This window comes from Squalius cephalus, assembly GCF_949319135.1.
Source record: "Squalius cephalus genome assembly, chromosome: 5".
In the NCBI taxonomy this organism is placed as follows: Eukaryota; Metazoa; Chordata; class Actinopteri; order Cypriniformes; family Leuciscidae; genus Squalius; species Squalius cephalus.
Window position 1 is genome coordinate 36,392,955 of NC_137126.1, and position 15,094 is coordinate 36,408,048.

Consider the following 15,094-nt stretch of genomic DNA (forward strand, 5'->3'; position numbering starts at 1 on the left):
AAAATAATTATTGGCATAACTGTCTCTTATAACCCTGCCTGTTTCATTGTCCTCAAAAACGGCCTCAATGCCCCAGTCTTCCTCTACAACCATCCTTGGTTGCCTCTCTCTCCTCAGACAGGCAATGTTATGTAGCACAACACATGCAACTACACTTTCACATGCCCTTTGTGTGGTCACTCTGAGGTAATTCAGGCACTGGAACCTTGACTTGATGAGCCCAAATGCCATCTCTATACGAGCTCTTGTGCGTGCATGGGCAGTAGTGTAGTTGTGCTGTGCCTCAGTCTGGGGCTCCTGATAGGGAGTCAAGAGATAAGGCAGGCATGCATATCCCTTGTCTCCCAGCAATACACCTGAGAATTCATCTGAATAGAGTACTTATTTATTTATTTATTTATTACATTGAAATTGGTGAAGGTATTTTAAAGTTTTAGTTTTTGCCATATGTTAAGTGACTAACATACCTTGTGCCAGTTGGTGGGAAAGAGAAGAGTCCTGAAAGATTTTGGAATCATGCACTGAGCCAGGCCATTTTGCCTCTACATTTGGGATGAGGCAATCTGCATCACAGATCATCTAAATAATTAAAAATGTAGGTCACTGGAATTGTTACTGCATTTGTAATGAACAGAACAACACTGGTGCCCAGCTTATTGTACAGAACAATCGGTTCTACAGTAGCCTACAATGTCATCTCAGTGGGACTGTACCTGTACATTGATGTGTAGCGATTTCCTTTCACGCGGACCAGACGGACGCTTTATGCGCACGTGGTGCAGTCCAGAGCACCGATAACATTTGGGAAAGCTACAAAATTAAAGTGTTTGTCGTTCAATTGCCATGTCTAACATTAACAGTCAATAATATTTCCATTTTCTATATTATTTGAACTTACCAGCGATTCCATAAAAGGCCTGTTTAATGGTAGGCTTCGAATCGCTCTGTGGCCAGGGAAGGTGATGAAGGTGATTTTTTTTTTTTAAAGACAGGTACACAATTCGTACAGAGCGGCAAATCGATGCTTTGCTGATATTCTCTCCATCTCCAACTGTGTACAAAAATGTTCCGCTGGCAAAAAAGCAAAGTGCAATGCACAGTCTGCGGGACTGTGAGAGTTTTATTGCGATGTGTGGGCTCAGTAATCTACAAATATGCTGGTAGTTGTCAGAAAGCCAACGGGTCTGCCCTTTCCCTGAAAGTACGTTCTCTTTGAAATGCCCTGCGTATGATTATCGCTCCCTCATCCACCACATCATCAATGAAAGGACACACCATGATTATGCGTCCGACACATGGGTTGAGCTCCCTATTTATAGACATTTAATTGATTCATTACAAAAATCACACCAACTAAACAAATGTAACTTCTTTACATTTGTTACTATTTTTGTATGTTAGAATTTATTATATTAAAGTGCATGTCCTTTCATTTTTGGACTGATAGTGGTTACATGAAATAAAATGGCAGCATGCCAGAGAGTCAGAGCTAATATCATCACACAGCGGGTTAAGCATCAACTCAGGCTTAGCCTGACAGTTAGCCTGCCCCGGGGGCTGTTCCATAAAAGACGCTTAGAAAAGCGGGGATTAAACTCCAAAACCGGACTTGAATGAGCCTAACAAATGAGTTGGGGCTAAAGTGGTTCCATAAAAGGTAATTGAAGCTCACGCAATCTCACTAATTTGATCCAGGTTTATCTAGTCTAGATAATTGCGTGTGCACGCGTTTCTTAAGCAGCCCTAGAGGTCGATCGTGGATCAAATCGATCCACCATCAAACAGCGTATATTTTGTGCTGTTTTATGCGTTTGTAACATGTTTTTTTCCCCCTCAGTGCAAAACTTACATTTTACAGTTATATTCTCCATCTGTAAATGTTCGAAAGTCATGCAAATGTATCCATTTTGTTGCTAATTTTCATATTGAACGAACGCTGCTGCGCGCATGCGCGCCAAATAGGAGCGCAATAATTCTGACTAAAATATACATTTTGCTTGGAAAATTAATATGCGATATTTTATAACACTAGAAATATCTTCTAATTATAATAATTTATCTTTAGGATGTTGGATAAGTTGCACTGAACTTATAGCGAACAGAAGTAGCCTACTTCAGTGAAGTAGCCTAAGTTAGGGAAGTTTTTTTTTTTAAGAAACTAAATATATAAAGATACAAAATATAGTTTTGGGTATAGGACCTATGCTACTTAATAAAGATGATGTATACTTATTTAGAATGCTGAGAATTACAGCTTTTAATGCAATATTTTTTTGGAGAAAGCAAGAATCCCCAGTTTTAAATGAGTAGATTTAGTTTCTAAAGTACATTATGGAGAGGATAACATTAAATTAAGAGCAAATGTATACATTTTGAAAAGATATGTGCAACTCTAAAATTAAAGAATATTCCATAAAATAAAGGAATATATATTAGCCTACATTAACTACATTTTTATATAACCCTCCCTCCCTTTTATTTCTAGTTATTTGTTATTTTATTTATTTACTTATTTAATATTGAATATTTGATATTCAAATAATATTACTTGAATAACTATTAGGAATTATGTGTCATTATAAGAGTTTGATATAAATATGTTAATGTTAAATTTTTATTACTATTTATTTATTGTTTTTTGTCTTTTCCCCCTTAAACCATGTAAAAGTGTCTATGTACTTTTTGGTTATTGTTCTAATCATGTGTGTTTTTAGGCTATGTGTTGGTGGGTATTATCACAAAAGAAAAAAAGTAGAAGGAAAAATAAGGAATATTTATTGGGGGAAAATATGATGTCTTTAAAGGAACTGTCAATTTGTATAATTGTGTTAAATGTGTTTGAATTGAAAGACATAATAAAGTACATTATATATATATATATATATATATATATATATATATATGTTATTTGGACATTAGATGTGCCTTATTTAGAATTTTAAACCTGTGTGTATATTTTTATGATAGCAATAACTGTAAAGTGACTATTGTAATGGGGTAAATCAAATGTAGGCTAATACTGTCAATTACTAAGCTCAGATTCATCTTACCAGTTAAAATGTATACTCTGCTTTTGTAATTATTTATTTTTAATTTTGTGATTTTAACTTCTGCTTTACAAAGCTTTTTTCAGATTGTGTTCTAATGTTCTTCTAATCATAAACAGCTGCCAAACAAAACCAGAGAGAAATGTATTCATAAATCTTTAAAACAATCTAATTAAATCTTGGGCACAAAACATTCAGCCAGTAAAAAAAGAAAACCTGTAGTATATATCTATTGTATTTAGGCCTATCTATCTATCTATCTATCTATCTATCTATCTATCTATCTATCTATCTATCTATCTATCTATCTATCTATCTATCTATATATAGGTCTATATTGTCTAATTTATCATTGTAGCCTTATTTAAGTTGATTTTCTGTATACTGTGTATTTATTTTTGGACTAATAGTGGTTAATAAAGTCCAATAATGGTATGAGAGAGTGTCAGTGGTAATATCATTGTGTTCTTGTTGGTCAGTGTTAGAGGATCTGTGTAACAACTGGGGCTTAGCCTGACAGTTAGCCTGCCCTGGACCAGGCTAGTTTCCCAGCATAAGTTGCCAGGGTAACTGAGTTTGAACTATTTTAAGTTTGCTTTATGAAACAGAATCCACCGACAATAAGTCTGACTAACCGAAATAAGCCTGGCTTATACTCTAATCTTGTTTTATGGAACAGCCCCCCGGTTAGTTTCCCAGCATAAGTTGCCGGAGTAACTGAGTTTGAACTATTTTAAGTTTGCTTTATGAAACAGAATCCACCGACAATAAGACTAACCAAAATAAGCCTGTCTTGTATTCTAATATTTTATGGAACAACCCTCAGGTTGATATTTTCACGTTTCTAAAACTTTTATTTTGTTTACATTATGTTTTAATTTTAGGTGTGGTTTCTTTTAAACGTTTTTTTTAAACATTGTAGCCTACTGCAACATTACCTAATTACAACTTAAATACAATGTTAACGTTTATAAAAAGTTTACAAAAATGTTGTGTTTGCTGGGTACATTTCACTAAGTAGGCTATCTTTTTTTGATCCTGGAACAACATTCCAATCAACCAATCAGATCTGAGGAATTTTTTTACAATTTATGACAAGTTTAGGCTTACAAACAAGGTTAGGTGCTTCTACATCAGTGTTATTCACCTATCATTTCCCTTTGATTTTAGGGATAAGTTATGGATAGGTTTAGGTTTATGGTTATAGGCCTATAAGAAAATAAATGATTGAGGCATTAAAAAAAAAAAAACACCAGTGAAACAATCAATTGAAAGAAGACATATTTAAGTCACATTCATAGTGACTTTTGATTGCAAACTTTGGTATGTGAGACATTATTGAGATCTCTATTGCTTTGAGAAACAGCTGAGATTTCTGTAGGCTGTGGATTTGCTTATTAGCCTCTTCTGACTGCATTTTCTAAAACGAGACCATAACTGCTTCTTAAACAAGGACGCCATAAATCCATTTGTTTCATGTCTAAAAGTTTTCACTGGAAGAGCAGGAAAGGGGGAGTGCTGCATGAGAGGACAGAGAGAGAAAGAGGGAACTGGGCTGGGTGAAAAAAAAAAAACTACACGGGCTGTGGGACTCAAGGCGACTATAAAACCGCTTTCTTGCCCATTGTGTTGATGTAGTCAAGAAATATACCGTAACGTAGCCTACCTACAGAGAGACGGAGATGGAGGAGTGAGGCGGGACCGGTTTGGCTGCTAAGAAACGTTTGTCTTGCGGTTTGCGACCAAACTTTGCGAGGATATTTATTTGTGGCGGGTTCTGCCGATGACAATCCTCTGAAACTTTAACTCTCGTGTTTGAGACGCAGATAAACAAGCTTTTTATTATTTTAATGCTCGTAAAATAAACGGCAGTTCAGAAATTAGTGTTGCGAATCTTATACCTGGTCTCTAGTCACATTTGCGAGATCAGCGGGTCAATATTAGAAGAGGTTTTTTTTTTTTTTTTTTGCTGAGTGGGTTCTCCGTATAGTTGACGCGGCTGAAATGGGAGCGCGTGTCGGGCGCTCGGTGTCTCCGGTTCACCGGAGCTCTTTCCTCTTGTGGACGCTGCTGCTGATACTGTGGCTGACATGCGTCCAGGGGACGTGGGGACCCGGAGTTTACAAATACCAGACCGGGACAGCACTCCACAAAGATCTGTCGAAAAGGTACGGTTTTTATGACATAACAGAAGTAATATGCAGTTGTCAGTTGAAGTTTTAAATTGTTTCGAGTCATGTTTACCATCTTTTCCCCACATGAACTTCACATTTTCTAATGTTTGCAGTCAATTCAAATCCTAAAGGATTTTAGTGGGGGAAAAGTTTTTTTTTCATACAGAGTTTGAGTTAAAATATCCAAACAAGAGGTAAAAGTGTCTGTAAATTATGAGCTGAGACTAGTAAATTCATATTACTTAGATGTTTGTTGAGTCGATAACATTTATTACCAGTTTGAAAATCCAGTTTAAGCTTGTCAGCTGTGCTTTGGTACATCACTGGGTTTTAGCTGGTCAAAGTCATTAGCTGATCCAAGTTAGCACACCAGCATAAACCAGCTTTAGATGATCAAGCTAGTTTCTGAAGTTACCATGTTTCAAAAAAACTGTTTAAGATAGAATTTCCAACAGAAAATACAGCAGAGTTTAATGATCATTTGTAAATCACTACATTTACTGTATTTCTTTATAGAAAAAATAAGATTGATACATTGTGAGGATAATCTATTTATCAGTTGTATACACAGATTGTGCATCTACAATATTATGCTGATTTCTCTGCTATCAACTAAATAGCCCTGTTGTGAGTCTGGCAGTCTGTTTCCTCTTTCCTGACATGAGGAAACACCCATCTCTCCTGTCAGCACGTCTGTCTATGGTTTATTCCAGTTAAAACATGTAGAAAATAGATTGGTATCACTGTCCAGACTCATTCTCAACTTCAACTCGCCCAGAGAACTTTTGAATGTTTCCACGTTTTCAAAGTCTTACTTACAGGTTTGTATTTCTAAGCAAATGCTAAATCAGACATAATCAGCAGTTCTTTTTTTTAATCAGTATATCTTTTTCATTGCTTTTTTGAGACATAACAAGGCAAGTAATTAGACAAAACATTAAACATGTAAGCCCTCCACTTCTATCCAGACTGCATCACCTTGACTGACCTGTGACAACAGCTTATGGCCTTGATCTGACCCTCATATCTTCATGCAAATATTTACTCTGTTTGGTTAAATGGCTTTGAGTTGTTGTGGGTGGGATGTGTCTCTGAAGTACGCAGGTGTGGAGGAGTCTTTGCTCTCTGTGCTGAAGGTTTGATCTCTCACCCCTCCTCCCGTCAGTCACAGACTGATGAAACAGACAGTGTTTACTAAACACATGCAGCTGCATCGTCTGCATGCTGCGAGAGGGAAGTTTATTGCACTGCTGTATGATGATGATGCAGAGAGGAGGGGTCACAGACATCTTTGAGATGCCTTGGATAAGCAGCACTGTTTTCTGAGAGGTGCAATACAACTTTAGATATATCTCATCATATGTAAATAAATAATATAAAAGAAATCAATAAGCAATATCAGATAAATATAAAAAATATCTTAACCAATTCAGTGCCGTCATAAAAAACATTTCAAATTTGCACAATTTCAGTGTGACTAAATGCTTTAGTCTGACTGAAATTGAGAAGTCTAACTAACAGACCTACAAAATGTGGTTGTAGCTGGGCTTCATCCAGGATAAATACAAGTTAATCAGAATATAATTGTCCTTGGAATTGTGCTCTTGCTCTGAAAGATGCACAAAATATATTTAATCCTTCACATATTCGATTACACCTTTACTGTAGATATGCACAATCCTACTGTACATAGATTAAAACTGCACATTTAAACGTACTGTATAGATACCAGCCCATGATGATGAATACAGAACTTAGTTTCCCACGCTAGAGCACAGAGGAACAGTTTGTTCTACTTTCCAAACCATCAAGAGAGGCTGAACACAACAGGCATATGAACTCTTGTCATAAATCATAATTAACCCCGATCCACATCCTAACCTTTACCCTAAACCATTTTGCATATGGCAAAGACAATGCCTGAAAAATAAATGTCCTGAGAAAAAAAAAAACCTCAAGAATATCTGTCTAATTAGGGGCCGGTGAAGCCGAACACAGTTGGGGGTTAAGTCAGCAGCTATTTCCTGTTCTGCTCGGCTTCACTGCCCTGGAGAGCAGCACTCAGGGTGGGAGTGTGAGACTTGGGGCCCCAGAGGGACCTTTAGCTGCTGACCCATCAACACCAACAAGCATACCTCCACCCTCATTCTGTCTCCACGAAAGCAGTGACACTTTGATGCTTAAGTATTATACACATTAGATATTTTTGTTTACTTTATTTGTTTTTCTCTTCTGCATTGTAAGCCGTAAGTTCCGCATAGCAAATTGTACAAAGGAAGAGGGCATTTTTATTTGAGATAATATGTTGAGTACAAGAGACTTAACTTGATTCAAGGCCCTGAGATACGATATACAAAGTTCTTTTTCGTTCTTTGATTAAGTAAAATTAACTTTGCAGCAATATGCTTTTAACAAACGTCCCGATGCCGCCACACTGCTGAGAGTTAGATTAATATGTGCTGCGCTCTTTCCTCTCAATAACAAACACACAATAGAAATGACAGTGGTGAGAAAACAGCAATTAAGAAAGCATCTGATCATAGCAATGTGGATATGTTTGCACTAGCTCTGCAATTCTCCGGGATCACGTAGACAGATGAGTTCATTCAAATTACACTGTTATTATAGTTTGATTCTAAAGTATATTTGAGTCTACAGAATGTATATAGATCTGGCTATGACGTGAGACTAATAGTTTGAATTATTCAATTTTCTTTGCATGACACTTTGACATTACTGTACAGAATAGCTCTTTCGGCTTTGTTCTGGACATTGTATAAGCATTCATATCACGTGTCACTGAATGGAAGAAAGGCTCTCTGGAGTGCGCGCGTAAACTTCACATCCTTTTGATTTTCCCGGAAAAAATGTCCCGAATCCTTCACATAAAAATCAGTCTACAGGCTTTCATAGATAGCCTAGGAAGTTGAGGAAGGTCTTGTCTTTTAACTTTCGTTACTATCTGTTTACACATTGGCGATAAAACAGCTATTAATACATGAAAATTCTTACATATAGCCCCTTTAAGAAGAATTTTATTCTTAAGAATGTTTTGTGAATCTGGCCACTGTTTTAGAAATAAAAATCTTCAAAACTGAAAACAAATGCTGCATCACCCTCATTTGATATCAGATATAAATAAAGATTGTCACATGGGGTGAAGAGCATGACACTCAGATCAATCAATCAAGGAATCGGTTTCACTGTGAGGATAGAGATAGCCTAATTAGGGAAGAATGCACTGATCATCTTTATGATCTATGGGTGTTTCTGTGTGCAGTCTCACTCATCCATATCATTCGCTTCAGGGCTGTTTTCCCTCAAGACTGGTCCTTAAATCCGACTTTGGAGAAGGACTGTCTCCCGCCTTGGCCTTTGACCTGTCCTTTGAACCAGTCTTGAGCAAATCTCAGGGACAGAAGAGGGTACTTGTTCATTTTTGCTTTGCTTTGTCATTCTTTCTCCTTTTTTCTCTTTTAGTACTTTTTGATGCTTTCTTTCAGCAGGCCATTAATCTTCTTTGTCCCTCACTGTTTTGCCTATATCGTTGGACGTCATGAACGCGGCCTAATTGGGTTATCTTACCCCCCTAGCGCATCCCAGGAGGGCTTCATTACTGACACGATGATGAAATGCTCTCTTTCCAACCCTCCTGTCCAGCTGCCACAGCTCTCTATTGTCTTCTTGTTCAAACTTAATTTATTTGCCTCCAGAGTCAATAATCTTTGTAGTCTGTGCTACATTGCGGGAGTCAACATTTGAGTCTCAGCATTGTCTCACGCGTTGTGTGTTGAAAGCTAGCATTCATGCTTTAAATGAAGCGTGCTGGTTTTCATCTTGTCTAAAATAAGGCAGTTTCATGATCATTCCTCTAGTTCGAATGCATGTGTGCGTTGTGCTGCTTTTATTTTATGGCTTTGTCTTGTTTGCTGCTCGCTGCACGCTGAGTTGCACTCAGTCCAACTCTGTGTGATTCTTGCCATCCCTTTCTGATTTGAGTTGTCTCCCCCTTACAGTCTGTGCTATGATCTGTGCACAATGCAGAGTTATTTATTAGGTTTCTGGTCCCATGTGTGTATGCAAGGAAGAGAAGTCAGTCTTTCGATCTGTTGGCCAAGTGCATGTTAATGCCAGTGAAATGTAGCATTGCTGGGCTGTTGAAAGCATTCACACCTTTTAACTTGTTTCATTACCTACCGCATATCTGAGAGAGAATTAAGCTATAAGCAGTTTGTTGCAATGAAGCTTTCAGTGCAATGTGTCTTAATCTTAAATTACACAAATTAATGTGCTATTTATTTATTTGTTTGGTACTCCCCCCCCCCCCCCCCCCCCCACTTATTTATTTCAAAGTTCACTAAATTTATTTATTAAAAATTCTACATTGCACTAAATTGATGTGTTAAATTGGTAGCCCTGTTATTTTATTAAACAAATGCATTCATACACATCCTTTCACTGGAAGATATAGTGCCCGACATGTAAACGATTGGAAAACAATATTCTATGGGTTATATTCTATTCTACACTTTTTTATATTTTTAAGGCACAACTGTAAGTAGTAAGAATTAGAGTGTGGGTTGATAACAGGGTTGCATAATGACCCCTCATAAATGCTTTGTGAAGGAAAGATGTTAGATTACTGGAATAATGGTCTATAAGTACTGCTCCTCCTCTTTTAACCCTCTGTCTCTCCCTTCCCCGAGGTTTAAATCTGGATCAAAGCAGAGTTTAGTTGGCTTTGCCTCCATCTTTCTGTTCAGAAAGCGGGCGAGGGGTCATTTCCCATTGAAAGGCTTTTGTGCTGTGTGTTCCCTATAAATCCTCATTAGTTCATATGGAGCTGGACTGTGTCCAGAATCATCTAGTTTTCATGAACATTCAGAGAATGCCATGCACTGTGTGCTGTTTTAAAATGGAGAGGGTATTTTGCGTGGATTTTTACATAGTTTCGTATTTTAGATTCGAGGGGCTAATTGAAGTTACTGTTGGGGAAGTAATGAAGTCAGGATCAGATGAGAGGGGAGGGGGGTGAACAATTCAAACAAATCGCCCTGTTCACTAAGCTGGCTGTGTGGGAACTGTGTTCTGATAGCTGTGCCGCTCTAGATCTTTATCTGCATGCCCATTGCCCGGATGCCTACTCCTACTATTTGGAAGTTCGGCTCATTTCTGTGTCTATTCAACCTATGTAGTATTTCCAGGCTACAATGATCCTAAATGGACAGAATCAGTTGGGTGGAGTTCAGAGCAACTGAAATCATGGTGAAATATGGGAGCAATTATATGTGATAGTTTTTGCTCAGATGAATTAACATGATTTGGTGTGTTGACACAGGTGATGTTAAGGTGATGTGACTGTCCAAATACAGTTCACCCCAAAATGAAACTTAAATTTCTGGCATCATTTGCTTATGCTCATGTCATTCCAAACACATATGACTTTAATTATTTTTTTAAAACAAATGAAGTTGCTTTTATTGGATGGCATAATTATGCTTTAAAACTTAAACTTAAAATTGTATTTTATTTTATTTTGTTGCATTATTTTGTTCAACCAATCATTGCTCTCTGAGTGTATGTGTATGTTTAGGTTGATTTGACAACAAAGGATGTTGATGCATGGCCTGCTTAGGTAAATTATGTGTAGTCATTTTTTTTTTGGGCAGTTGTATTTATGGTAGAGTTTGAATGTGCATTCCTGTGTTTCCTAGAGAAGGGCAAAGGTATGATTTGTGGTTCTAAATTCAATAACAAGCAGATCACAGAAATAGCCCCATGATCTTCAGCTGTGACCAGACTGGCTTCTGTGTTTGCGTGTGTTTGTTGGCTGGGCCGGAACAGTTGGGCAGGTAGTGACCGGATAAGCCTGTGGTCACCCTAGTTCTGTTCCAGACTCTGTGTCCCGGGGCCCTTGTCTCAAGCAGGGCATGGAAACCCCCTAAAATCCATATAGGCTATGGAAATATCTGGCATATTTGAGGGCTGGTTCTGTGGGCCACAGTTTTAGCAGGTTCTGGGAAAGGGCTGGGAAACGGCACATGTAAGAGATGTTAATATGTGAGCATGCCATGAGGATGGTTTCATGTTAGACCACATGTTGCTTCTGGTTACAACTTAATATATACAGTATATGTATGTATATGTGCATTTTCATCTTTGAAAATGTACATAGGTTCATCTTTGACCTGTCTAATCAGGTGTTACCCATTACTAGTATTAAATTACATTATTAAATTCATTCCTTTGCAATTGCACTGTCATGCCTTGTAATTTTTTTTTTGTCTTGCCTCAAACATTTTTTTTTAATATGTATTTTGTACAAATCTGCAATACATGCACATCATTATACAGCAATGTTTAAGTATGCTTGAAAACACCCTGAAATCTACAAACAGACAATCTACACACTATACAGGCAGATTGGTGCTGATTATTGAGCGTGTATGGCCCTCTGGCCTGTTTTCTTGATGTGTGATCATAGCTGTGCATAAGCTGAGCCATTGATAATAACCATTGAAGTATAGTAGATATAATGACCTCCATATGTTACACGTGCATTAACTCTCTTTGAATTCTGCTCCACTTCTCTTTGACTTATGTTTGCTCAACTTGAGGCATAATGGTTCATACAAAGGTCTGTTTGAGGTGAACTTATCAATGGCTCTTTGTTTCAAGCCATTCCGTGTAAAAATCATGAGGGAGCTCAGGGGGAAAGAGATCTGATTGGTGTTTCTCTTCAAACCCACGTTCATTCCTTTCTTTTGTGACTTCTGGCATGTGCCGAGATCCTGGGCTTGGGCCGTGCAGCTTTGTTTTGGTTCTCTGTGTTACTTTCCCCCTCTCCTCTGTCCTGACTCTAGTCTGCTCCTCATCAGGGCTGGATTTGCCACTGGCTTCCCAATTAGAAGGTTCCACTTTATGTAGGGCACATTAGTGATTACCGTAGAAAACTTTCCAGATGACTTTTGTCTTCCAGGCTTGTTTTCTCTCGTTTGCATTTTCCGCTCAATAATGAGACTGAAATATGACTGAAATCATACCTTGAGTGGCTTTCTGCATTACATTGCTGTTACGAAGATGCCCTATAGCATGTTTTAGGGCAGGAACATATTACTCTAAATAAGCCTTTCAAAACACATTCAAATCTTTCCGGTAGACTGTCCACTTTTCTAAGACCTTTTAAGACATTGTTTGGGTTAATGTTACTTATTTCAATTTAATATTGGATTAAAATATTTGGGCACCTGATTCAGGGATTTGTCCAGCAGTTGCTTTTCAAGCTGTGTGAAGTGTTTCTCGGCTTTTCAAGCTGTGTGAAGTGAAGCCCTGATAAAAAGCAGGACAAAAGAGCCACTCTTTCTCCCAGGGACTGTGCCTCTGCTCCGGTTTTGGCTCAGGTTTCTTAAAGCTGTCTTAAATCTAGATGAGGAGCCCACACGCTCACACATGCGGGGCAGTGACCCCCTCCGTGACTTGACCTGCTTGTAGTGCTGCGGAAAGAATAAAAATGGGCGGATGTGATTTGCTAGAGAAAGGCCGCAAAGTAAACAGCACTGACAATGCTCTCCTGCCGGGCGTACGGGTCATTTAACCTGTGTAAACACCATAAAGAGTTTTCAAAAGAGATGGTTAGACTGTTGAAGTACGGGTGTCCAACGAAACATTGATCACTTTTACAGTATGTGTGAGTTGGATTAGATCATTTCATGGCCATCTATGTGCGTGTGTTATTATTCTTATGTCATCAGAGCCATCCAATTCATGATGGGGGTCAATTAGATTGCTCTGATTATCATATTTCTCTCTCTTTTAGAAACTGGTGTCCTCAGACGGTGACAAAGACTGTGACTTGTCAGGTACAGAATGGCACCACACTTCAGAGAGTCTATCAGACCTGCAGGTGGCCTCAGGGTTGCAATGGGGGAAGGTGAGTTTATCATCAGCACACATTCACTTAGGGTTTTATATCATTTTGGGAACCTCTCATTGGTCACTTTCACATTTGCAGCCTGTGCAGTAAATGTGTTCATGTGTTAGTAGGACAGTAACGCTGTTTCAAAATGTGCATGTGTAAAATTATAATCCCATAATTCCATTTTGCAGTCCTTGACAGGACCTTGTAAAAACCAGTAACTGTTGCATGATGTGCATGATATAACTGTTCAAAAGTGTGGGGTCAATACAACTTTTAAAATGTTTGTGAAAGAAGTCTCATATGCTCACAAAGCCCACATTTATTTAATAAATAATACAGTAAAACAGAAATGTTGTACAATATTATTACAGTTTAAAATAACAGTTTTCTATTGTAATATGTTTTTAATAATATATTTTTTTGTAAGAATGTAAAAGTCTTTACTGTCACCTTTGATCAGTTTAATGTTATGAATAATTGCTGAATAAAAATAGGCCTATTGCTTTCTTAAAAAATCTTTCTGACCCCAATCTTACATTTTCATTTCAAAATAGTTCCAAAATAGTTATTCTGCTTTATTAAGACATTTTCATGATTAAATAATGATCATTTTTACTCAAAAAATAATATTAATGAATGCATGTGAATTGCAGAAAATTGAGAAAAGTACAACGCTAACTATCTATCTAGCTACATAATGAAAAGAAGAGTCATTTTCGTTGTTGGGTGATACGTTTAGTATTTTTATATATACCTGTACAACTTTTTTTAAAAAGTCATCTGGTAAACATACTTTCAAACAGACTTACATTTTATGTGTGTGTGTTGCAGCTATCGCACTGTGGTCCGGCCATCCTATAAAGTTGTGTACCGCACCATCACCTCTCTGGAGTGGAAATGTTGTCCTGGATACAGCGGATCTCAGTGTGAGGAAGGTAAGACTGACCAGAGATGATAGTTGTAGCCTGATACAGAACTACACGCAGTTGTGAAGAAGGAATCTCTATGCTGTGCTCTATGCTTAGTCAGTGTTGGGGAATCTACTTTTGTTTCCCAAATTTCAAACTCAACTTAGAATTTATAGTCAAACTACAAGCTACTCTTTTGAAAATGTATAGTTTGCTACATTAAAGGTTAGTACACCCAAAAATGAAAATTCTGTCAGTAATTACTCACCCTCATGTTGTTCCAACCCCGTAAGACTTTCATTCATCTTTGGAACACAAATTAAGATGGGATCGAAAGTTAGAAAGTTAGAAAAGACAATGTTTAAAATAGTCCAAGTGACTACAGTGGCTCAACCATAAGTTTATCAAGCGACGAGAATACTTTTTGTGTGAAAAAAAAGAAGACTTTATTCAACCATTCATTTTCTTCTTTGTGGGCCTCTGAGTGAGTTCACGTAGTGTAACAGTGCAGCGCTTCTGGGTTGTACGCCACACGCATCACACACATGACCAGCATTGGCCAATAGTTAGCCTACGTTCTGACGTACAGCACAGAATCGCTGCGCTGTTACACTACGTGAACTCACTGAGATGCCCACAAAGAAGAAAATGAATAGTTGAATAAAGTGGTTATTTATTTATTTATTTTTTGTGCACAAAAAGTATTCTCGTCGCTTGATAAACTTATGGTTGAGCCACTGTAGTCACTTGGACTATTTTAAACATTGTCTTTTCTAACTTTCTGGGCCAGCAAGTTTCGATCCCATAGAAGCCTATAGAGAAGTGATCCAGCTCTCAGATTTTAACAAAAATATTTTAATTTGTGTTCCGAAGATGAACGAAAGTCTGACGGGGTTGGAACAACATGAGGGTGAGTAATTACTGACAGAATTTTCATTTTTGGGTGAACTAACCCTTTAACTATCTGGTTATAAAACACATTTTTGCAATTAGAAGAGTTTTTATCGGGTAGAAAACACATCTGGCATTTTCTTCCATTTTAATGTG

General features: G+C 37.6%; 1 protein-coding gene across 4 annotated transcripts in view; it reads left to right on the plus strand.

Moving 5' to 3' along the window:
* Positions 1–4,576: 4,576 nt before the first annotated feature.
* emid1 (EMI domain containing 1) overlaps positions 4,577–15,094 on the plus strand; it is a 65,242-nt gene continuing 54,724 nt past the window's right edge. For all 4 annotated transcript variants that reach the window (XR_013821405.1, XM_079872989.1, XM_079872988.1 and 1 more), the window contains exons 1-3: positions 4,577–5,215; positions 13,038–13,151; positions 13,971–14,074. Coding sequence is in view for 3 of the 4 variants with exons in the window: in XM_079872989.1 (XP_079729115.1) it covers positions 5,052–5,215; positions 13,038–13,151; positions 13,971–14,074 (382 nt within the window). In the remaining variant the exon portion in view is untranslated. The remainder of the gene's footprint in view (positions 5,216–13,037; positions 13,152–13,970; positions 14,075–15,094) is intronic.